Source organism: Hylobates moloch, unplaced genomic scaffold, assembly GCF_009828535.3.
Source record: "Hylobates moloch isolate HMO894 unplaced genomic scaffold, HMol_V3 SCAFFOLD_6, whole genome shotgun sequence".
NCBI lineage: Eukaryota > Metazoa > Chordata > Mammalia > Primates > Hylobatidae > Hylobates > Hylobates moloch.
Window position 1 is genome coordinate 151,211,317 of NW_026652281.1, and position 26,621 is coordinate 151,237,937.

Consider the following 26,621-nt stretch of genomic DNA (forward strand, 5'->3'; position numbering starts at 1 on the left):
GTATTGCAAGCGACATCTTGCAAAATCACATCTGGGATATTCACTGGGAGAAACTGAGTAAAGGGTACACAGGATCTCTCTATTATTTCTTATAATTGCTTGTGAATCTACAGTTATCTCAAAAAAATTAAAAACTATCCTAATTCTTAGGCTAAGTTATTGCTTATTATAATAATATAAAGATTCCTTTAAAATATCAATTGATCATATTTCTGTGGGTTTATTTCTGGATGCTCTAATACTGTTCCCTTGATCTAGGTATCCTTTCTCCAATACCACACTGTCTTGAGGCAATAGTAATTTTGGGGGTAGTTTGGCCTATGCTTGGCTATAGTAATTTTAGAAACTAAGTATCGTGTCTGACAGCTTAAGGTGTTTCCTCAAAATTGTTTTGGCTATTCCAGTTTTTTTGCCTTTCTATATAAATTTCAGAATTAGCTTGTTGATTTCTGCAAGAAACACTCGGGATTTTTATTTAATTGTGCTGAATCTATGGATCAGTTTGGGAAAAATTGCCATTGTAACAATGTTGAATCTTTTGATTCCTGAACATGGGATATGTCTTCATTTATTTAGGTCTTTTTACATTTTGTTAGGTTTTGAATGTGTTGTGGTCTCACTCTACAGATCTTGCACATAGTTTGTAAGATGTACACCAAATATTTTGTGATTTTTGGTTCTATTCTGAATGGCACTTTTAACTTGAATTTTCCACTGTTAATTGCTGGTATACAGAATTTTTTGGGATTTCTACAATCATTTCATCTATAAATGAGACTTTTATTTCTTCCTTCCAACCTGTAAATACCTTTTACTTATTTTCTTTGCTTTATTGCACTGGCTAAGATTTCCAGAATGTCAGGTGCCATGTTGGTCTTTCTCTGACTTTAATGTGTTCTTATTGGACCCCATTGTTCTAGGAATCTGATGAAGTTTAGTGAATTTTTTTTTAACAACTGGGAATAGCCTAGTTTGATTATAGGTGACTCCATTAGCCTCAGTATTTACTATATGCCATATTAGGAACATTTCCTCCCTCTCTCCCTCCTTCCCTCCCTCTCTCTCTCTTTCCTCTCCTGTCCTCATTCTTTCATTTCTTTCTCTTTTTTCTTTTTTCATTTTTTTCTTTTCTCTCTTTTTTAATTTTCTCTATCTTTCTTTTCTTTCTTTCTTTCAAGACAGGGTCTTGCTGTGTTGCCTAGGCTGGACCTGAATGAGATATTTCCTTTCTGAACCACTTGTCTCCATCCCCAACCCCCTCCTTAACCCCTGGCATCCACTCATCTGTTCTACATTTCTATAATTTTGCCATTTTAAGAATGCTATATCAATGGAATCAAACACTATATAACCTTTTGGGATTGCCTTTCTCACTCTGCATAATTCTCTGGACATTCAGGTGTGTTGGATGTATCAATGGTTTATTTCTTTTTATTGATGAGTAGTATTCCATGCTATGGAGATACCACAGTTTGTTTCATCATTCATCCATTAAAGGACATCTGGGTTGTTTTCCATTGTTGTCTACTACAAATAACGTTGTTATAAATATTTGTGTACAGATTTTTGTGTGAATATTTTTCTTTTCTTTTAAAAAATTTCTATGAAATTGAATCTTCCAGCGATCAAGAGGCAGAGACCAACTTAAAACTGAAATTACCTCAACTCAACAAAAGGCAATGCCAAGTAGTTATAAACATGTACTACCCACTCCTGCCTGAAGGTGGGAGTCTTCAGTTATGTAATGGTCTATGGCACAGCTTGTGGAGGAGGGGTGACATCCATGCACAAGGCTCCTACTTACGTGAGTCAGGTTCAAGTGAGACACTTACCCATTCATTCCTTCATTCCTTCATTCGTGTAATATTTATTGAGTCTATATTCTGTACCAAATTCTTTTCTAGGTACCGGGGGAGCAAAAGTGAGCAAAACATACAAAAATCCATCTTTAAGGAAAGACAAGTGATAAACAAAATAACTAAAGTATACAGTATGTTTAGAAAAAATAAGTGCTATGGAGAACTAAAGCAATAAATGAGAGAAAGAGATGAGGGTGTCAGGGGAGTCAATGTTAAGTAGAATGGCAAAGGAAGGCCTCACATAGAAAGTGATATTTACATAAAAACCAGAAGTAAGCAAACCAGACATGCAAATAGTTGGGGTCAAGGCCAGGGTCCTGAGGCTGAAGAACAGGAAAAAAGAAAAAGAAGAAGGAAAAGGAGAAGGGGAAGGGGAAGGGGAAAGGGAAGGGGAGGAGGAAGAAGAAAGAGGAAAAAGGAAGAAGAAAAAGAGGAAGAAGGAAGAAGGAGGAAGAAGAAGAAGAGGAAGAAGGAAGAAGAAGAGGAAAAGGAAGAAGAGGAAGAGGAAGAGAAGGAAGAGGAAGAAGAAAGAGGAAGAAGAAGGAAGAAGAGGAGGAGGAGGAGAAAGAAGAAGAGAAGGAGGAGAAGAAGAGGAAGAGGAAGAAGAGGAAGAAAAGAAGAGAAGAAGAAAAGAAAAAGAAGGAAAAAGAAGACAGAAGAAGAAAGTAGTCCCATGGAGTGAGAAGGAGAGGGAAGATGGGAGCGTGAGTAACAGAAATTGGATTATGTTGGGCTACTTAGAGGACTTTCCCTCTCTTCAGAGTTAGATGTAAAAACTATTGGAGAGTTTTGAGCAGTGAATTTACATGAACCAATTAACATGTAACTACTTTGGCGACTGTTTTGAGAATGGACTGAAAGGAGGCAAGGGCCATCTTGTGTGAATCAGTGAGGGATGATTGTTTTCCCCTTATTCTTTAATATAAATATAAAAAATCAAGCATACCTTCTCTACAAAGAGAAACTTTTCATGAGGAATTTGCAAATACTACATGTTGTTTTCTTTGGTGGAGATGTATGGTCCATCTTTGGGGGGCGGACGCTCATGTCCCTGTTGCACCTGGTTTAAGAGCGATAACTATTTGCATTCTGCAAATCCTCTCTGGTATATCAGAGACTTTCAGGCTCATAAAAGGAATTTTCCGTGGGCTCTTTCATTACCTCCAAACTTATACTCAAATATTTGGTTTTATCATATTGGCTTACTAGTATGCGATAAACTCACTGTTTTTTAAAAATTTGTATTTTCTAGAACTCAGTGGATTTTTTTCTGGCAGAAAATTATTGATGTTTTTCCCATATTTAAAAATAAACAGCAGCTGGCATGGTGGCTCATGCCTATAATCCCAGCACTTTGGGAGGCCGAAGCGGGTGGATCACTTGAGGTCAGGAGCTTCAGACCAGCCTGGGCAACATGGTGAAACCCTGTCTCTACTAAAAATACAAAAATTAGCCGGGTGTGGCGGCACACGCCTGTAGTCCCAGCTACTTGGGAGGCTGAGGTGGAAGAATTGCTTGAACCCTGGAGGCAGAGGTTGCAGTGAGCCAAGGTCATACCACTGCACTCCAGCCTGGGTGACAGAGTGAGACTGTCTCAAAAAAAAAAACATGTATTTGAGGACATGAACAAAAAAGTATTTAAAAAATAATGGAAATCACCCATAACATCATCCAGAAAAAAATCCAATAAACAGTTTTGTATTTTTTTAATCTTTATTTTTTCTCAAGGTTGAGATTATATAATGTCTATACAACTTTGATTATTCTTTTTACTCGAAATTATGTCATAATCATTTCCCATATTATTCCATATTCTATGCCATCATTTTTAATGACTGCATAATATTTCATCATATGCAGTGAACCAAGATTTACCCATCCACCTCTGCTTGCTGATATTTAGATTGTAAAAACTCAGTCCTCATTCTCATTAAGTCACAATTACACAACTAATTACGTAGTTTTATGTATCATGGTATTTCAACAATGAACAGGGTGCTAAGGAATTGGACAGAGTCCAGGGCCTCAGGGGGCTTCTCTGAGGAAGTAATATTTAAATGGCTCTCAAGAATCACAAGGAATTAATTAAAGGAGTGGGAAGAGCATTCCCTGAAGAGGAAACATGAAAGGAAGCATCAGGGGAGAGTCATGGACTGGGAGGGAGTGGGTGTTTGGGAGGCTGGGCTGTAGGATTGGTGGGGAGGAAAGCACGGCTGTTAGATCAGGAGACAGAGCAGAGTAGGGTGGAGTTGTGGAGACAGACTGATTTGAGTGATATCTGGGAGGGAGAATTGCCAGGACTTGGTGATTGGATGTAGGAGGAAGAAGGAGTTGGCAGGAATTTGTCTCAGGTATCTGGCTGGAACAATGAATGGGTGGATGATGGGACAGATTCCTGAAGGAGGCACGGCAGGAAGAGCAGCAGGTTGGAGGGCAGAGGCTGCCTCAGTCTGTTCCGGCCACTTTCACAAAGCATCATTGATGGGGTGGCTGATAAACAGCATGAATGTATTTTTCACAGCTCTGGAGGTTAGAAGTCAGAGACCAGGGTGCCAGCATGGTCAGGTTCTGGTGCACTCCCTCTTCCAGGTTCCAGATGGCTGATTTTTCCTTGTCACGTGGGGGAAAAAAGAGGTAGACAGCTCTCTGGGTCTCTTTTATAAGGACACTAGTCCCATTCCTGAGGGCCCTACCTCCTAATACCATCACTTTGGGGGTAGATTTCAACATAGGAATTTCAGGGGGACCCAAACATTTAGTTCATAATAGAGACCATGAATTCAGTTTTGGACATGCTGAGATTCAGGTGTCTTGAAACATCAAGTGAAGATATCAAGGAAATAGTTGCATATATGGGTCTGGAGTCCTAAAGAAATCTCTGTGCTGAAGGTATACATTTAGGAGCTATCTGTATAGTGATGGGATTTGCAGTCGGTGGTGTGAGTGCTGAGCAAGAGAGTGTGGCATGAGGACAGCCAGGACAGAGCCTGCAGTGGATGCTGAGCAGCCCGGACAGATCTCCCATTGGGACTGAAAGACTTTTTTCCCTCGGCTGCTAGCTGACAACCCTTAGCTATTAGCCCTCTCTGGGAATCGGCCTTAGCTGAAGACAGCCACATTGCCCAGGGTTATGCCTATTTGGGGAAGAGGGCCCACCTGCATCTCAACGTGGGGTGGCTATAAGAAGGGCCATCTCAGCTTCATAGCTACTTGTGGGGTCAGCTGAGGAGCTCGTTGAGGCTGTATCACAACCTACCATCTTCCTCTGACCAACCCTGTTTCCTTTTCTTCCCTTCTTCATGCTGGAACCACACCCTAATAAACATCCTGTATTCAGAGCTTCCCAGAGCTGGCTTTTTGGGGAACCTGTCCTGTAACTGAAAACTTTCCATTCAAATGTGGTTTGTTTTATAGCACAAACTAGGAAGTGTTTTCTTAGAAGAGACAGATGAATGGATTATTTAACAGGAAAATAGTCTCTAAGAACGCTCTTTAAAGACATAAATTTCTAGGCAAAATTCAGCCATTATTTCTTTCTAAATGGATTCCTAGACCTCAGTTGGAAGGGTTCTTTGTAAGTCATCCTGCTTGCATTAAGTTAATGTCAAAGTATCACCCCTAGGGCTTGTCTCCTTTATTTGGAGAATCTCCATCTTCATCTATTTCTAGCCAGCTGGAGGAGAAATTTTGACTGTCCTTTCTGCCACTTCCTTTCTGCCTCTCTATTGTCCTTTTTCCCTTGAAATCAAAAGTAGGCAATGTCTCCTTTTATAAGAAAAAAGAGAATTTCATGCTTTTCATAGCTTTCTGACTGTGGTTATTTGAAATTTAAATATAGAGCTCCTAGTAATAGTCTTAGTATAGCTTTCTTTTGTGCTTGTGTCTGTGAGATTCTTAGATTTCTAAAAACCTTATATTCTTATCAGACCATTACATTTTGAAAAACATTCTTAAACTGACAACAGGATTTATAATGAGACATTTAAAGTGCTTTTATCACGTCTTTCATTGGCGATATGCTTATACATGGAAAAAGAACACTAAACGTAGGATGTAATGAAAACCTATCACATAACATCAGAAATCCTTTGAAACCTATGTATGTAAAATAATTATTTTCAGATAAAGCATCATTTGAGGCCTTCTGGAAAGAGAAACTTACATTGTATCAATTTTTCTCTTACTTCCAATTCTGATGAAAGTGTCTCAGGAAGTGGAAATAAAACAGGGAAAAGTATGTATCAGTGAAAATAAAGACGAGTTAATCTAAGATTTGACTGATAAAGGTGGGAGAAAGGAGAAGCAGGAAAAGGAGAAGGCGAAGGAACATGTGTGCTGATGATCTCATTTTACACGAAGGAAGATCTAAAGTGTGTTCTGTTCCCAAGGCTAAGAGATAAGTGTTGTTTCAAATGTTTTTGACTTATTAAGAAATAACTACAGATGTAATTTTAACAAAGCACCTTCCAAATTACTGGGAGAAAAAAAGTGTGTATAGAAAACAATGAAGGAATCTATATAGATTCAATGCCATCCCCATCAAGCTACCAATGACTTTCTTCACAGAATTGGAAAAAACTACTTTAAAGTTCATATGGAACCAAAAAAGAGCCCGCATTGCCAAGTCAATCCTAAGCCAAAAGAACAAAGCTGGAGGCATCACAATACCTGACTTCAAACTATACTACAAGGCTACAGTAACCAAAACAGCATGGTACTGGTACCACAACAGAGACATAGATCAATGGAACAGAACAGAGCCCTCAGAAATAACGCCGCATATCTACAACTATCTGATCTTTGACAAACCTGAGAAAAACAAGAAATGGGGAAAGGATTCCCTATTTAATAAATGGTGCTGGGAAAACTGGCTAGCCATATGTAGAAAGCTGAAACTGGATCCCTTCCTTACACCTTATACAAAAATTAATTCAAGATAGATTAAAGACTTAAATGTTAGACCTAAAACCATTAAAACCCTACAAGAAAACCTAGGCAGTACCATTCAGGACATAGGCATGGGCAAGGACTTCATGTCTAAAACACCAAAAGCAATGGCAACAAAAGCAAAAATTGACAAATGGGATCTAATTAAACTAAAGATCTTCTGCACAGCAAAAGAAACTACCATCAGAGTGAACAGGCAACCTACAGAATGGGAGAAAATTTTTGCAACCTACTCATCTGACGAAGGGCTAATATCCAGAATCTACAATGAACTCAAACAAATTTACAAGAAAAAAACAACCCCATCAAAAAGTGGGCAAAGGACATGAACAGACACTTCTCAAAAGAAGTCATTTATGCAGCCAAAAAACACATGAAAAAATGCTCATCATCACTGGCCATCAGAGAAATGCAAATCAAAACCACAATGAGATACCATCTCACACCAGTTAGAATGGCGATCATTAAAAAGTCAGGAAACAACAGGTGCTGGAGAGGATGTGGAGAAATAGGAACACTTTTACACTGTTGGTGGGACTGTAAACTAGTTCAACCATTGTGGAAGTCAGTGTGGCGATTCCTCAGGGGTCTAGAACTAGAAATACCATTTGACCCAGCCATCCCATTACTGGGTATATACCCAAAGGATTATAAATCATGCTGCTGTAAAGACACATGCACACATATGTTCATTGCAGCACTATTCACAATAGCAAAGAGTTGGAACCAACCCAAATGTCCAACAATGATAGACTGGATTAAGAAAATGTGGCACATATACACCATGGAATACTATGCAGCCATAAAAAATGATGAGTTCATGTCCTTTGTAGGGACATGGATGAAACTGGAAAACATCATTCTCAGTAAACTATCACAAGGACAAAAAACCAAACACCACATGTTCTCACTCATAGGTGGGAATTGAACAATGAGAACTCATGGACACAGGAAGGGGAACATCACACTGCAGGGACTGTTGTGGGGTGGGGGGAGGGGGGAGGGACAGCATTAGGAGATATACCTAATGCTAAATGACGAGTTAATGGGTGCAGCAAAACAACATGGCACATGGATACATATGTAACAAACCTACACATTGTGCACATGTACCCTAAAACCTAAAGTATAATAAAAAAAATACCTAAAGCAGAAAAAAAAGAAAACAATGGAGGAAATGAAGAAAATAGCAAAGAATCAGAAAGAATTATGACAAGTACATGACAATACATGTTGTCATAAGAATTACTTTTTTTTAACATGTATTTTTTAGAGATGTGGTCTTGCTATTTTGCCCAGGCTGGATTCGAACTCCTGGGTTCAAGCTGTCCTCCTGCCTCAGCCTCCTGAGTAGCTATAGACAGTGCTACCATGCCTGGCTAAGAGTTAATTTTAAGGGGTTAAATCCTTATATTGAAAAGGTTACCTATAATGTACAATGACCTAGTGAAGAAACAAGTCCAACTTGTTTCTTCAAAGCTGAGAAGAACAAATAGAAACCATAGCAAGAAGGGCTTGCAATTGTATTTTAGATAAAGAAGAATTCAAATCATGAAATGCTAAATAGGACTAATAGCTCATTTTACACTTACAAAAGTAAAATTCACAAGAAGATGTGACATCATGAAACAGTGTGCCAAATATCATAGCTTTAATGCAAGGAGAAATTTCATAACAGTCATGTAAGATAGAAACACCCCTCTCTCATTTCTTGACAGATCAAGCAAGTAAAAAAATAAATGAGGGCAGAGAAGATTTAAATGGCATAACTAACAGACATGATGTAGTAGTTATGTATACAAATCTGTATTTATAAATAATACGGCTTCTTTATGTCCAGAGAATTTTAACAGAAATAGTTCATATGTTAGGCCATTGAGAAAATGTAATACATTCCCGAAAGCAGAAAAGACCACAGTTTTGGACTACACATAATAAAACCAGAAAGTAGTCTCAAAAGATACATATTATAGCAACAATGAAAACCAAGCATTTGGAAATTAAAACAAACCAAAACCATCTTACTGAACAAGTCGTGAATCAAAAAGAGAAGCAAATCTTCAGTTATATGTGAAAAATTATAATGGAAAAACAACAAACATCAGAGATAAAGTAATGGCATTAACTTCTTTCATGATTAAATAGGAAGAAGGCAATTCAATAAAGTAGGTATTTGTCCCAGGAAGTTCAAAAGACAAACTTAAGGAAATTAGACAGTATAAAATAATTTTTTAAAAGTATAAATTAATAGAAAATGAAAACAATACCACCAATTAACGCAAGACTGATTCTTTAAAAAGGTTACGTAATAATAGAATAATAACACTAAATATTTGTTTGGGACATACATGTATTGTTTTAAGCACTTTCTAGATGAGTATGAACTCATCTAATCCTTATAATGGTATTAGTAGTATCTTTACTTTTATTGGTATTAGTAGTATCCAATATGGTATTAGTAGTATCTTTACTTTTCAGTGGGGAAATTGAGGCCCAGAGAAGTTAAATAACTGACCCAAGATCATAAATCTAGCAAGTGGCAGAGCTGGAATTTGACGCCGACAGTCTGGTTCCAGAGACTGTGTCCTTAATTCCCATACTGTACTCACAATTATTAAGGAAGATGCTTACAAACTCATGGAAACAATGTCAAATTAAAAATCATAAGTGAAAACAATGTGTATGATACTATAGTAAAAACATGGATGATTTAAAATATTATTTATAAGTTACTTATAGTGAAAGCCATCTGGCAATATCAGATAATGTTCGAATGAATAATTATTTCTGTGTTTCATCCACGTCAGTGCCAATGCATAGCCTTAAGGATGTATTATTAGGCTAAGGGTAAGGTTATAAAGTTTGCACTTCTCGGCATGGCGCTGTGATAGGTATCTGTTGATTGTAGTTCTCAACACTCCTTTCTGCTTTTTAGAAATGCTTCCTTCCTTCCAATAAATGCTTTTGCCCAGTTCAACCATGGGGTTTGCATTGGGGTTGTCATCTTGTAAGTCTCCTTTCCCTTGTCAGATGTGAGCACTGGACTCTACTTGGGCCAATCAGAGCCTTTCCTCAGAAGTTTTGAACTTAGGACTGGAGAGAGCAAATCTCATGTTCTTCTTTGGTGTGGTGGAGAAGCTTATCTTAGCAATACTTCTGCTGAAAACAAATAAAATTTTGGTCAAAATAAAAAATAGGTGTTTGAAACAATAAGCTACCACTATACACATATTAGAATGGCTAAAACCTAAAACACTGATACTAATGTGGGGCAACAGAAACTCTCATTCATCGCTGGTGGGAATACAAAATGGTATGAACACTTTGGAAGACAGTTTGGCAGTCTCTTACACAACTAAACATACTCTTAGCATACAATCCGGCAGTTGTCCTCTCTGGTACTTACCCAAATGAGTTGAAAAATTATTTTCAAATAAAAACCTGCACAAATATTTAAAGTAGCTTTATTCATAATTCCCCAAATTTGGAAGCAACCAAGATGTCTTCAAGAGATGAACGGATAAACAAAATATGGTGCATCCAGACAATGGAACAGTATTCAGTGGTAAAAATAAATGAGTTATCAAGTCATGAAAAGACCTGGAGAAGCCGCAAATGCGTACTACTAAACAAAATAACTGATCTTAAAAGGCAATATACTGTATGATTCCAATTAGATGACATTCTTGAAAAAGGCAAAGTTATAATCAGTAGTTCCCAAGGGTTCAGAAGGAGAGAGGGAGGAATAGGTGGAACATGTGGGATTTTTAGGGCAGTGAAACTCTTCTGTATGATACTGTAACAGTGGATACGTCCTACATGCATTTGCCAAAATTCATGGAATGCATGATCCAAAGTGAGCCCTGATGTAAACTATGGACTTCGGTTAATAAAAGTGTATCAAAATTGTGTCATCAATTGTAAAACGTGCCACACTAATACCAGATGTTAGTAATAGGGGAAACTGTGTGTGTTTGTAAGGAAAGGGGGGTGGTGATGGCAGAAGAGAGGGTGTATGGAAACTGTAGTTTCCACTCAATGTTTCTGTAAACTTAAAACTGCTCCCAAAAGTAAAATATGTTAATTACAAACAGAAAGAAGAAACAAAGCAGCTGTTTGAAGGAAAGGGACCGATGCAGCATAGACTCAGGAGCTAAGATTCTGGAGAGATTGGTGGTAAGCCTCAAATTCTCCACTATTTTCTCCCTTCACACTGCTGATAGAAACTGAGCAGAAAGTGGTGATCTGGAGCTTTCAGCAGTTTTCTGGGATAGGGGAGATGAACACTGAGGTTCAGTGCTACCATGTTATCCAGGACGGGAAGGGAGAAGATCCCAGAGAAAAGGGAACTGCTGAGAACAAGCCCAACCTTCTCTAACATGTTCCTCTTCAAGATGTTTTCTGATTCTTAATCTGTACGTGACTGATGACCCAAATAGAAAGTGAATGTGAAGAGGCTAAGACACTTAAGCAGAACCTTTGAAGCCTCATAGCACCACAGAGAGGCAACTGGAGGCCAGGGCCTGGCATGGGGGATGTGTCCTGGTAAATGCCCTAGACTTTCATTTGAGACCCTGGAGGGGCTGTTCAAACTAAAAATAGATCAGGCCTTACAAAATCTCAAACCTGGGGCCTCTACTTATTCCCTTATTGGAACAGGGCGAATATGCCCCTGCCTGCCAGAATAAAAGTAATTTTTCTTTGTAGGAAGCTAACAGTATCTAGAGTCTGTATAATTTTTTTTGTACACAATGTAAAATGTTAAAAAAAATGGGTATGTCAGAGTCAAATTACTAAAATATAAGGGAGAGAAAAAAAGATAGACTCAGATCCACATGTGATCCAGATACAAGAAATATCAAACCTGGACTTTGAAATATTTGTGAATAATATAATCAAGAAAATAGATGACAAGATGCTAAATTTCATCAAAGTCCTGAACGCTACAGAGAGAACTATAAAGAATATCTAGATATTTTTAAAAAATAACAAAAATGTACAACTTAATAGGTGATTTAACAGCAAATTGGACAAAGTACACAGAAAAAAACTTATTGTAAAGATTAGACAAGCAGATTAGTACAGTGGAAAATAGGTCAAATAGAAAATATCTAGATTAAAACATGGAGAGGGAAAAAATGGACAATACAGAAAATGCCATAAGACACACTGGGACAAGGCCTGATGTATTTGTAATTAGCATCCCAGAAAAAGAGGAGAAAGGAGATGAGGCCAATAAATTCCTGAAGAAAGAAAGACAGATAATTTGTCAAACCTGACAAAAGACATTAAACCACTGGTTCAAGAAGTACTATGAACCCTAATCAAGATGAATTCAGGTAAAACCACACTTTGATACATAACAAAACTGCTGAAAATGAAAGCCAAGAGAAAACAATAAAGGGACCCAGAGTAAAAACAAACAAACAAACATTATCTTCAAAGGAGTAACCATAAGATGGATACTTATGTTTTAAGAGAAATAAAAACTGAAATGGCATCTTTAAAATGCTGAAAAAGAAAACTGTCAACATAGGATTTTGTATCCAACAAAAATATTGTTTAAAAATGAAGGACAATGCCAGACAAAAAGTGAGAGTTTGTTGTGAATGAAGCTGCAATAAAATAAATACTAAAAGCTATTCTTTTTGTTTGTTTTTTGAGACAGTCTTGCTCTGTCACCCAGGTTGGAGTGAAATGGTGCAATCTTGGCTCACTGCAACCTCCACCTCTAGGGTTCAAGAGATTCTCCTGCCTCAGCCTCCCAAGTAGCTGGGATTACAGGTATGCATCAACACACCTGGCTAATTTTTGTATTTTTTTTAGAGACAGGGTTTCGCCATGTTGGCCAGGCTGGTCTTGAACTCCCGGTCTCAAGTGGTCCGCCTAACTCAGCCTCCCAAAGTGCTGGGATTGATTACAGGAGTGAGCCACCGTGCCTGGCCAAGAGCTATTCTTTAGGCAGAATAACATAATCCTAGACGGAAGCCTTGTAATGTACAGAGCAATACAGACTAATGCAAAGGATAAACATTTAGGTAAATCTACATTAATATTATTAAAACTTTATTATAATAATAGGATGTGGTGGGTTTTATATATATGTATAATTAAAATTTATGACAATAAGAGCACAAAGGTAGGAGAGTGTGAATATAGCTAAATTGTTCTAAGGCCTTGCTTGTCTGATAAGTAAAAATATTAATTTACATTAGAATATAATAAACCAAAGATGTGCATTACAATCTCTAGAGTAATGGCTGAAGTAATAAAAAAGAAAGAAGTAAAAGCAAATGTGGTAAAAATGTAACAAAAATATTTAAATAATCCAAAAGAAGGTAAAAAGGAAGAAAAATATACAGATGAAAAAGTAGAAAATAAGATGGTAGATTAAACCCAAATGTATTAATTATTATATAATGTAAATGGACCACATAATTCAATCAAAAGATAAAGATTTTCAGACTGGATAAAGTCCAATTTTATGCTGCTTGCAAGGAGAAGATCTCACACATAGGGATGTGGAGAGATAAAAGATGAAGTTAAAGGATGAAAAACTATTTACCATTCAAACATTAACCAAAAGAAAGCTGACACAGCTATATTAATACCACATAAAATAGACTTTAAGACAAAAAGCAGTTGTAGAGATAGAGGGACATTTCATCATGTTAAAAAGGGTTTATCCACCAGAAGTAGTTCTAAATTTGTACCTGCTTAATTATGTAGCCTCAAGTATACAAAGCGAAAGCTAACAAATAAAAGGATAAATTAGTTCACAGTTATAGTGGGAGATTTTAACACGTTTACTGTAGTTACTGACAGAACAAACAGACAAAAAAATCCATTAGTGAGCAGAATATTTGAGCAGTATGATAAACAAATCTGACCGCATTCATCTTTATTCATCTCTCCATCCCCAAATAAAAGAATGTATATTCTTTTAAAGTCCACATGAAACATTTAGCAAAATTGGTCATATACTGAACCATAAAGTCAGTCTTAAAAAATGTCAAAGGAATTATACCTTAAGTATAAATACATTCTCTGATCACAGTTCAATAAGTTATTGATTAACAACAAAAGGCATATCTAGAAAACTCTGAAATGTTTGGAAATTAAACATTATACTTCAGAGAAAAGAATCTCTGTGGCCACTAGGATTGTCTTGGCTATATGGGTTCTTTTTTGGTTCCACATAAATTTTAAAGTAGTTTTCTCTAATTCTGTGAAGAATATCAATGGTAGTTTGATGGGAATAGCATTGAATCTATAAATTACTTTGGACATTATGACCATTTTCATGATAATGATTCTTCCTAGCCAAGAGGATGCAATGTTTTTCCATTTGTTTGTGTCTTCTCTTAGTTTCTTTAGCAGTGGTTTGTAGTTCTCCTTGAAGAGGTCTTTCACATTCCTTGTTAGCTGTATTCTGGGTATTTTATTTTCTTTGTAGCAATTGTGAATGGATGTTTATTCATGATTTCGCTCTCTGCTTGTCTATTGCTGGTGTATGGGAATGCTTGTGATTTTTGCACATTGATTTTTGTATCCTGAGATTTTGCTGAAGTTGCGTATCAGCTTAAGGAGCTTTTGGGCTGAGACGATGGGGTTCTCTAGATATAGGATCATGTCTTCTGCAAACAGAGACAATTTGACTTCCTCTCTTCCTATTTGAATACTCTTTTTTTTTCTTTCACTGGCCTAATTACCCTGGCCAGAACTTCCAATACTATGTTGAATAGGAGTGGTGAGAGAGGGTATGCTTTTCTTGTGCTGGTTTTCAATGGGAATGCTTCTAGCCTTTGCCCATTCAGTATGATATTGGCTATGGGTTTGTCATACATGCATCTTATTATTTTGATGTCTGTTCCACCAATACATAGTTTATCGAGAGTTTGTAACATGAAGGAATGTTGAATTTTATTGAAGGCCTTTTCTGTATGTATTGAGATAATCATGTGTTTTTTGGTCATTAGTTCTGTTTATGTGATGAATTATGTTTCTTGATTTGTGTGTGTTGAACCAGCCTTGCATCCCAGGGAGGAAGCCAACTTGATCATGGTGGGTAAGCTTTTTGATGTGCTGCTGGATTCAGTTTGCTAGTATTTTATCGAGGATTTCTCACTGATGGTCATCAGAGATATTGGCCTGAAGTTTCCTTTTTTTGTTGTAGCTCTGCCAGATTTTGGTATCAGGATGATTCTGGCCTCATAAAATGAGTTAGGGAGAAGTCTCTCCTTTTCGATTTTTTGGAATAGTTTCAGGAGGAATGGTACCAGCTCCTCTTTGTACCTCTGGTAGAATTTGGCTGTGAATCTGTCTGGTCCTGGGCCTTTTTTGGTTAGTAGGCTATTTATTAGTGCCTCAATTTCAGAACTTGTTATTGGTCTATTCAAGGATTCAACTTCTTCCTGGTTTAGTCTTGGGAGGGTGTATGTGTCCAGGAATTTATCCGTTCCTTCTAGATGTTCTAGTTTATTTGCATAGAGGTATGCTATAGTATTCTCTGATGGTTTTTTGTATATCTATGGGGTCAGTGGTGATATCCCCTTTATCATTTTTTATTGTGTCTATTTGATTCTTTCTTTTCTTATTAGTCTAGCTAGCAGTCTATCTATTTTATTATTTTTTTCAAAAAACAAGCTCCTAGATTCACTGATTTTTTGGAAGGATTTTTTTGTGTCTGTGTCTCACTTCCGCTCGGATCATAGCTGTTTCTTGTCTTCTGCTAGCTTTTGGATTTGTTTGCTCTTGCTTCTCTAGTTCTTTGAGTTGTGCTGTTAGGGTGTCAGTTTGAGATCTTCGTAACTTTCTGATGTGGGGATTTAGTGTTATAAATTTCCCTCTTAACACTGCTTTAGCTGCATCCTAGAGATTTTGGTATGTTGTCTCTTTGTTCTCATTGATTTCAAAGAACTTCTTGATTTCTGCTTTAATTTCATTATTTACCCAGGAGTCATTCAGGAGCAGGTTTTTCAATATCCATGTAGTTGTGTGGTTTTGAGTGAGTTTCTTAATCCTGAGTTCTAATTTGATTGCACTGTGGTCTGAGTAACTGCTTGTTATGGTTTCAGTTCTTTTACATTTGCTGAGGAGTGTTTTACTTCCAAGTAAGTGCCATGTGGCCCTGAGAAGAATGTATATTCTGTTGTTTTGGGGTGGAGAGTTCTGTAGATATCTATTAGGTTTACTTGATCAAGAGCTGAGTTGAAGTCCTGAATATCCTTGTTAATTTTTTGTCTCAATTATCTAATAGTGACAGTGGGGTGTTAAAGTCTCCCATTATTACTGTGTGGGAGTCTAAGTCTCTTTGTAGGTTTCTAAGAACTTGTTTTATGAATCTGGGTTCTCCTGCATTGGGTGTTTATGTATTTAGGATAGTTAGCTCTTCTTGTTGAATTGATCCCTTTACCATTAGGTAATGCCCTTCTTTGTCTTTTTTGATCTTTGTTGGTTTAAAGTCTGTTTTGTCAGAAACTAGGATTGCAACTTCTGCATTTTCCTGCTTTTCATTCACTTGGTAAATTTCTCTCCATCCCTTTATTTTGAGCCTATGTATATCTTTGCACATGAGATGGGCCTCCTGAATACAGCACACTGATGGGTCTTGATTCTTTATTCAGTTTGCCAGTCTGTGTCTTTTAATTAGGGCATTTAGCCCATTTACATTTAAGGTTAATATTGTTATGTGTGAATTTGATCCTGTCATCATGATACTAGTAGTTATTTTGCACACTAGTTGATGCAGTTTCTTCACTGTGCCATTGGTCTTTGTATTTCAGTGTGTTTTTGCAGTGGCAGGTACCATTTTTTCCTTTCCATATGTAGTGCTTCCTTCAGAAGCTCTTGCAAGGCAGGCCTAGTGGTGACAAATTCACTCAGCATTTGCTTGTCTAAAAAGTATTTTATTTCTCCTTTGTTTATGAAGCTTAGTTTGGCTGGATATGAAATTTGGGTTGAAAATTTTTTTCTTTAAGAATGTTGAGGCCGGGCGCGGTGGCTCACGCTTGTAATCCCAACACTTTGGGAGGCCAAGGCGGGCGGATCACGAGGTCAGGAGATCGAGACCACAGTGAAACCCCGTCTCTACTAAAAAATACAAAAAATTAGCCGGGCGTGGTGGCGGGCGCCTGTAGTCCCAGCTACTTGGAGAGGCTGAGGCAGGAGAATGGCGTGAACCCGGGAGGCCGAGCTTGCAGTGAGCCGAGATTGCGCCACTGCACTCCAGCCTGGGCGACAGAGCAAGACTCCGTCTCCAAAAAAAAAAAAAAAAAAAAAGAATGTTGAATATTGGCCCTCACTCTCTTCTGGCTTGTAGGGTTTCTTCTGAGAGGTCTGTTGTTAGTCTGATGGCCTTCCCTTTGTAGGTGACCTGGCCTTTCTCTCTTGCTGCCCTTAACATTTTTTCCTGCATTTCAACCTTGGAGAATCTGATATATTATGTATCTTGGGGTTGTTCTTCTCATGGAGTATCCTACTGGGGTTCTCTGTATTTCCTGAATTTGAATGTTGGCCTGTCTTTCTAGGTTGGGGAAGTTTTCCTGGATGATATCATGAAGTGTGTTTTCCAACTTGGTTCCATTCTCTCTGTCTCTTTCAGGTACTCCTATCAGTCATAGATTTGGTCTTTTTACATAGTCCCATAGTTGTCAGAGGTTTTGTTCATTCCTTTTCATTCTTTTTTCTCTGATCTTGTCTGCCTGCCTGAATTCAGCAGAATAGTTCTTCAATATCTGACATTCTTTCTTCCACTTGATTGATTCAGCTTTTGATACTTGTGTTTGCATCACAAAGTTCTTGTGCTGTGCTTTTCAGCTCCATCAGGTCATTTATGTTCCTCTCTGAACTGGCTATTCTAGTTAGCAGCTCCTGTAACCTTTTGCCATGGGTTTTACCTTCTTTGCATTGGGTTAAAACATGTTCCTTTACCTCAGCAAAGTTTGTTATTACCCACCATCTGAAGCCTACTTCTGTCAATTCATCCATCTCATCCTCCATCCAGTTCTGTGCCCTTGCTGGAGAGATGTTGCAATCATTTGGAGGAGAATTATCTGGCCTTTTCATTTTCAGTGTTTTTACGTTGATTCTTTCTCACCTTCATGAGTTTGTCTAGTTTCGATCTTTGAGGCTGCTGACCTTTGGATAAGATTTTTGTGGGGATGGTTTTTGTTGATGCTGTTGTTGTTGCTTTCTGTTTGTTTTTCTTTTAGTAGTCAGTTCCCTTTTCTTTAGGGCTGGTGCAGTTTGCCGGGGGTTCACTTCAGGCCCTATTCATCTGGGTATCTTCCACACCTGGAGATGTCACCCGAGGTGGCTGGAGAACAGCAAAGATGAGTGCTTGCCTTTTCTCTGGGATCTCTGACCTTGAGAGGCACCAACCTGATGCCAGTAGGAATGCTCCTGTATAGGGTGTCTGGCAACCCCTGTTATGGGGTATCACCCAGTTGGGGGGATGGGAACCAGGACCCATTTAACGAAGCACTTTGGCTGTCCCTTGGTGGAGGGATAGTGCTGCATTAGGGGAGAAACCCACTCATTTGAGCTGCCTGGTTTCCTCAGAACTAGCAGGAGGAAAGATTAAGTCTGCTGGTCCATGGAGACCATGGCCAACTCTCCTTCTAGAGGCTCAGGCCCAGGGAAATCAGAGCTCTGTCCCTAAAACCCTGGCTAGAGTTGCTGGAGTTCCTGCAGGGAGGCCCTGCCCAGTGAGGAGGAATGTGTTAGTGTCCAGCCTAAGGAGGCAGTCTGGCCATGGTCTGCAACAGCCAGTGTGCTGTGCTGTGGGGAATACTTCTTGGGACCAAGCCACCCAGTATCCTCAGCTCCAGTAGGGAAAAATCACTGGAGCTATAGTGATGGCTGCCGCCCTTCTCCCCAGCCCTGGGAGTTCAGTGTCTTAGGCAGCTAGCAGCTGCAGTAATGGCTGCCGACCCTTCCCCCCTGGAACTTGGTAGTCTTAGGTAGATTCCAGCTGAGTGGCTGTTGAGAATCTGTGCAGCTCTGTGGTTGGGACCCAAGGCCCTGGCGGCATGGGCTCTCAAGTGGGATCTTCTGATTTGGGGATGTACAGATCTGTGGAAAAAGCAGTTTCCCAGGCTGGGTAGCATGCTCACTCACCACCTCCCTTGGCTGGGGGTGAGGACTCCTCTTGCCCTGTGTGGCTCTCAGGTGGGCCAACACACCACCTTGCTTTTCATTTTTATCTGTGGGTCATGCCAACCACCTAGTCAGTCCTGATGAAAGAATACAGATACCTTGCTTGCCAGTGCAGGATTCTCATGCTGTTTTGGTTCTTCTCAGTGTGATCCTCCAACCACTGCTGGTCAGCCTTCTTGGCCCTGCCCACCTTCCTTTAAAAAAAAAAAAAATTTGTTTCTTCCACTTAATCATGCTCCATTTCCTTCCCTGTGAAAATGAGCTCTTGGGAAGGAATCTAATAGATTCATTCACAAAAAGGCCGATTGAATTAATTATGTGATCTCCAGGACCGTAATCCTAATGATTTTGAACATCCTTTAATGTGCTTATTTGCTATCTATTCATACTCTTTGATGAAGTATCCAGCCAAGATTTTTGCCCACTTTTTGTTTGTTTTTTTATTGTCAAATTATGAGAATTCTTTATGTATTCTGAATACAAGTCTGTTGTCAGGTACATTTGCAAATATTTTCTCGAAGTCTATAGCTTGTCTTTTTATTTTTTCTTAACAGTGTCTTTGGCAAAACAAAAATCTTAAAGTTTGATGGACCCCAATTTGTCAATCTTATCTTTTATAGATTTTGCATTTGGTGTCAAGTGTATGAACTATTTGCCTAACCCTAGGACATGAAGTATTTTTTCCTATGATTTATTCTAAACATTTTACAGTTTCATATTTCACTTTTAGATGTGTAGTCTATATTTATATAAGATATGAGGTTTAGGTCAAAGCTCATTATTCAACATCATTTTAAAAAGACCATCTTTTCTCCACTGAATTGCATTTGCACTATTGTCAAAAATCCATTGGCCATATTTGTGTGGGTCTATTTTTGTGCTCTCTCATCTCTCCTATTAATCTATATGTCTACCCATTGCCATTACAGTGCTGTATAAAATATTATAGCTTTATAGTAAGTCTTAAAATTGGATAGTGTGATTCTTTCAATTTTATTTACTTTTAAAAAATAATTGTTTTGGTTATTATAGTTATTTTGCCTTTATATATATATTCTGGAATAACCTTATCCTCGAAATTTTCTGCCAGAGGTTAGAATTGAAAATTAACCCATAGATCAATTTTTATGGATTCAACATCATTACCATGTTGAATGTCCAATTAGTGAACTTGGTATTCTTCAATTACTTAGGCCTTTAAGATATTTCATAAGCATTTTGTAATTTTCACTATACAGATTCTGTATGTATTTTGCTAGATTTATGCCAAGGTTTTTTATTTTGGGGAACTATTGTAAATGGTATTGTAAAAAACATTTTGATTTCTAATTATTCATTTCTGATAAATAGAAATATGATTGATTAATTTGTGCACATTCATATATTCATGAATGTTAAGCCCACATACTAAATTGGTTGAAAGTATTTAAAAAATAGATCTCTTTTTTTTTTAATGCAAGCAATTATGTTCTCTACAAATAAAGATAGTTTTATTTCTTCCTCTCCAATCTGTATGCCTCTTATTAATTTTTCTTGCTTCATTGCACTGGCTAGTACACTTCTAAGTAAGAGTGGTGAGAGTGTTGCTTTGTTTCAGATATTAGGAGGAAGGCACTTTGTCTTTTACCATTAAGAATAACATAATGCTAATTTTAAAATTTTTTGCAGAAATGGGGGTTTAACTATGTTGCTTAGGCTGGTTTCAAACTCCTGGCCTCAAGCAATCCTCCCACCTCTGCCTCCCAAAGTGCTGTGATTACAGGCATGAGCCATTATGCTTGGCCAAGTTTTATTTTATTTTTAAGATGTCCTTTATCAAGCTTAGTTTCATTTTGTTCCAAGTTTGCTGAGAGTTTTTATTGTGAATGGACATAAATTTTATTAAATGTTTTTCTCTTCATCAATTTTACTCCTAGGTTAAAGCCCATGGTGTATTAGTCTTTTTGTCTGTTGCTGGATTTGATTTTCTAATATTTTGTTGAAAAGTTTTGCACCTATATTCATGAAGCATATTGGCCTGTATTTTTCTCGTCTTGTACTGCCTTTGGTTTTGGTATGAGAGTAATGCTGTCCTCATAGAATAAATTGGGAACTGCTTATCTCTTCTTCTGTTTTCTAGAAGAGATTGTATAGAATTTTTTTTTTAAATATGTTTTCCCACAGTGAAACTGTCTGGTTTGAAGATTCCTTTTTGGGGGAAAATTACTACAAATTCAATTCCCTTAATAGTTAGGATTATCATTCAGATTATCATTTCATCTTCAGTAAGTTTTGCTAGTCTACAGTTTTTGAGAAATTGGCCCGTTTAATCTACTTTATCAAATTTATGTACATAGCATTGTTTGTAGTAGTCTCTTATTATCCTTTTAATGTTTTCATGCTCTGTAGTGTTAGTGCCTCTTTCATTCACGAGATTAGTAATTTGTGTGTTCTGTCTTTTTGTCAGTCTTTAGACGTGTATCAAAGTTACTAACTTTTAAATTTAAATTTTAATTCTTTTGAAACAGTTTTGCTCTGTCACCTAGGCTGGAGTGCAGTAGCTCTATCATAGCTCACTGCAGCCTCGACTTCTCTGGCTTGAGTGATTCTCCCACTTCAGCCTCCTGAGTAGCTGGGACTACAAGTATGTGCCGCCATGCCTAACTAATTTTTAAATTTTTTGTAGACATGGGTCTCACTATGGTGCCCAGGCTCATCTAGAACTCCTGGGCTCAAGTGATCCTCCTGCCTTGGCCTTCCAAGGTTCTGGGATTATAGACATGAGCCACTCTGCCCAGCCAAATTTACTAATCTTTTTAAAGAACCAACTTTTGCCTTTGTTGATTTGCTCCATTGTTTTTCTGTTTTCAATTATATTGATTTCTGTTGTTTATTATCTCTTTCCTTCTGTTTGCTTTGGGTTTATTTTGCTCTTCTTATTTCTGGGTGAAAGGTTAGATTATTTATTTGAAATCTTTCTTCTTTTATAATACACACATTTAATGCTGCAAATTTATCTCTCATTACTACTAAAGCTGCAATCCCCAAATTTTGATATCTTGTATTTTCATTTTTGTTCCATTCAAAATATTTTCTCATTTTTCTTGAGACTTTCTTTTTGATATATGAATTGTTTCGAACAATGTTGTTTAACTTCTGTTTGGAGACTTTCCTGTTACTATTCTGTCATTGATTTTTGGTCTAATTCCATTATAGTCAGAGAACAGTTTTTTTGTATTATCTCAATTTTAAATTTTTTTTCAGGTTTGTTTTATAACTCAGGATATGATCTATCTTGGTATGTGTTTAATGTGCACTAAAAATAAATGTTTATTCTCCTGTTTTGGGTGAATTATTCTGTAAATGTCAGTTAGATCCAGTTAATTGATGATGTTCTGTTCTCCTATAGCAGTGGTTCTCAACTGAGAATGATTTTCCCCCACAGCCCCCAGGGGACATTTGTCAGTATCTGGAGACATTTTTGATAATCACAGCTTAGGAGGGGATGCTGCTGGCATCTGGTAGGTAGAAACCAGAGATGCTGCTAAGCATCCTACAATACACAGAACAGCCTTACCCCACAACTCTCACCATAATTATCCAGTCCAAAATGTTAATATTCCTGAATTTTCTGTTTGCCTTATCAGTCAATTAAAGAGAGAGAAGTACTGAAGTTTCCAACTATAATTGTGATTTTGTCTATTTCTTTTTTTAGTTCTGTCAGGTTTTGGTCTATGTGTTTTGAAGCTTTGTTATTAGGTTGATACGCATTTAGGATTGTTATGTGTTCTTAGTGAATTGACCTTTTATCATGTGTAATGTCCCTCTTTATTTCTCTCTTCTTTGCTCTGGATAGTTTGTTTGACATTAATATAGCTACTCCAGCTTTCTTTTGGTTAGTGTTACATTGGTGTATCTTGTTTCATCCTTTTACTGTTTTTTTGTTTGTTGTTGTTGTCAAATGATCCTTCATTTAAATATTTTCCTTTGTAGTTGTTAACTAGCTGGGCATTCCACTATGCCATTGTTGATGACATCTATGATGCCATGAAGGGGGTAGCCATCAATAGTGCAGTCCACCAGTTGGTGGGCAGTCTCCAGGAGCTCTTTAAGGGTTCCAGAGAGTTCTCTAGCTAAATATCAGTGCTGCATTGGGAAATGCTGACAATTGCAACAAAAATGATATTTCCACTCTGCTTACTGTTTTTTTGCTGTTTTCTGTCACAGAGCGATTCTTGGAGAACTTTGATGATAGTGCAGAGGCGGAATGTACCACCTCAATCTGGGCCTGCATGTTCTGAATGGTTCATTTCACTGTAATCCTTAGGGTCTTCCAGTCACTAGCTTTCTTGGCAATGTCATCACCAACATTTATTTGGAGACAGGTCCATGGAGTTGATCTCAGGGGTCAGGGCAGGCATGACACTGACTTCCCCACCAGTGTACCTCAGGTATACAACTTTGATCTTGGTGTGCTTGAACCTGGATGGCATGGAAGAGGCGGCTGGTGTTATGTGAAATCAGGTGCTGCATGACAGAAGAAGGTTGCACTTTGTTTTCCTTTGAGCTGAAAGCCCAGAGTCCATACTTTTACTTTAAATCTACTTATATTTTTATATTTGAAGTGAATTTCTTGTTGGCAGCATATATTTGGTTTGTGTTTTTTCTTCATTTTGACAAACTTTTTAATTAGTTTGTTTAGCCCACTTACATTTAATGTAATTACTGGTATGTTTGAAGTCTACTGTTTCATCATTTGTTTTCTTCTGCCCCCTAATTTTTTTTGTTCCTCTCCTTTTCCTTTTCTGCCTTCTTTTGGAACTTTTTTTGTATCTCACTTGATCTATTGCATTTTGACTATATCTCTTTGTATACTTTTGGTTTCCATAGAGATAACAATAGAAAAATTTAACTTTGCCTACTTTTGCCACTTCAAGTAGAATATAGAAACATTCCCACCATATTGGTCCCTTTAGCCTCAATTCTTTGTATTGCAGTTGTCTTATATATTACTCTATATACATTGAATACCTCATCAGAAGATGTTATAATTTTTGTTTTCAACTGCAAACATATTTTAAAGAACTCCAGGCCAGGCATAGGTGGCTCATGCCTATAATCCCAGTGCTTTGGGAGGCCAAGGCAGAAGGATCACTTGAGGCCAGAAGTTCGAAGCTGCAGTGATCTATAATAGGATTGTGCCATTGCACTCCAGTGGGGGTGACAGAACGAGACCCTGTCTCTTAAAAAAAAGATCATTACACAGCAGAAAAATAGTCTATTATACTATAATAGTCTATTGTATTAAGAACCCCTCACAGTAGAGTAACTATAATTTATAAAAATCTATTGTATATTTCAAAATAGCTGGAAGAAGAAAAAATAGGACCTCGCCAACCAGGAGAAAACTTCCCATATCACTTCAGCCCTCTATTTCTTCCTGCAGCTTCTCTCCTGGCCTCAAATATCAGGAGACCTGAATTTCCCACTGCCTTGAGACAGGCTTGGACCTTACTAAACTCACCGCTGGCTTGAAATTATTTTTTTAAATTTTGCTTTTGCTTTTAATTAACACATAATAATTGTACATATGTATGGAGGATGGTGTAGTGTTTTGATACATGTATACATTCTTTTTTTTTTTTTTTGAGATGGAGCCTCGCTCTGTTACCCGGGCTAGAGTGCAGTAGCATGATCTCTGCTCCCTGCAATCTCCACTTCCCAGGTCCAAGTGAGTCTCCTGACTCAGCCTTCTGAGTAGCTGGGATTATAGGCACCCGCCTCTAAGCCTGGCTAATTTTTGTATTTTTAGTAGAGACAGGGTTTCACCATGTTGACCGGGCTGGTCTTGAATTCCTGACCTCAGGTGATCCGCCCGCCTCAGCCTCCCAAAGTGCTGGGATTACAGGTGTGAACTACCGTGCCTGGCTGATACATGTATACATTCTATAGTGACAAAATCAGGGTATTTCGCATGTCCATCTCATTTATTAATCATCTCTTTGTATGAGAACATTCAAAATTCTTTTAGCTGTTTTAAAATATACAATACAATATTGTTAACCATAGTTACCCTACTGTGCAGTGTACAGCAGAATTTTTTTTTATTTAAAAATATTTATTGAACACCTCCTCTTTACCTGGCAATAGGTGACATGCTGGGTATACACGGTGAACAACACAGGCACAGTCCTCACTTTATTGGGTTCTCACTAACCAAAGAAGTTTTATAGATGGAAAGGATTTACAGCTATAATGTTATATAAGTTATTTAACCCCTTTGAGTGTCAGTTGTCTCTTCTATAAAATGGGGTTAGTAATATTTTCCTTCCAGTATCATTATGTTCCCATCTTGTTCATAATACATATCCCTGGTTATCTGCCATATAGCAGGTACTCTATGTTTATTACAGAACTAATGAATACATCAAAAATGAATATATAGGTCACTTAAGCAATAGGTCCACATTATATAGTAGCCGATATTATGGACAATATTTTCTTCTCCTTTTTAAAAGTCACTGTCACAGATAACAACAATAAATGTGACAACTCGTATTTGTTTACTCTCACTTTTTTTCCTTGCTAATTTTTAAAGATTAAAATACGTTCTTCGTAGGGACATGGATGAAGCTGGAAATAATCATTCTCAGCAAATTATCGCAAGGACGAAAAACCAAACACCACATGTTCTCACTTATAGGTGGGAATTGAACAATGAGAACACTTGGACACAGGAAGGGGAACATCACACACCGTGGCCTGTCGTGGAGTGGGGGAGGGGGGAGGAATAGCATTAGGAGATATACCTAATGTAAATGACGAGTTAATGGGTGCATCACACCAACATGGCACATTATACATATGTAACAAACCTGCACGTTGTGCACATGTACCCTAGAACTTAAAGTATAATAATAATAATAATAAAAAAAGAAATGAGCCAGGCACAGAAAGACAAATATCATGTAGTCTCACTTACAGGTGGGAACTAAAAAAGTTGAACTTAGAAGTAGAGAAGAGATGGTGGTTACCAGAGACTGGGAGTAGGGGGAAGACATTGGTCAAAGGATACAAAATTTTGATTATATAGAGGGAATAAGGTAACAGCAGAATTTATTCTTCCTGTCTAACAGTAACTTTGTACCCCTGGACCAATCTCTCCCCCTTCTTCCCCACTCCCTACTATCTCCAGCCACGCTAAGCACTATTCTACTCTCTACTACTATGAGATTAACTTTTTGGTTTTTTTTTTTAAGATTTCACATTAGTGAGATCATGCAGTATTTGTCCTTCTGTGCCTGGCTTATTTCATTTTACAGAATGTCCAGGTTCATCCATGTAGCCACAAATGACAGAATTTATTTTTTGTGGCTGAATAGTATTCCATTGTATATATATATATCACCTTTTCTTTATCCATTTATTTGTCAAATGCACACTTGGGTTGAGTCCATATCTTGGCTATTGTGAATAGTGCTGTCATAAACATGAGAGTACAAATATCTCTTTGACATACTGATTTCCCTTTCTTTAGATGAACATCCAGTAGTGGAATTGCTGTAGCATATGGTAGTTCTATTTTTAAATTTGGAGGAACCTCCACACTGTTCTTCATACTGGCTGTACTAATTGACATTCTCACTAACAGTGTATAATAGTTCCCCTTTCTTCACG

General features: G+C 37.7%; 1 protein-coding gene across 2 annotated transcripts in view; it reads left to right on the top strand.

Moving 5' to 3' along the window:
* Positions 1-25,691, top strand: part of CUNH5orf47 (chromosome unknown C5orf47 homolog) — a 48,908-nt gene extending 23,217 nt beyond the window's left edge. For both annotated transcript variants that reach the window (XM_058440411.1, XM_058440416.1), the window contains one exon: positions 25,564-25,691. Coding sequence is in view for 1 of the 2 variants with exons in the window: in XM_058440416.1 (XP_058296399.1) it covers positions 25,564-25,575 (12 nt within the window). In the remaining variant the exon portion in view is untranslated. The remainder of the gene's footprint in view (positions 1-25,563) is intronic.
* Positions 25,692-26,621: the final 930 nt, after the last annotated feature.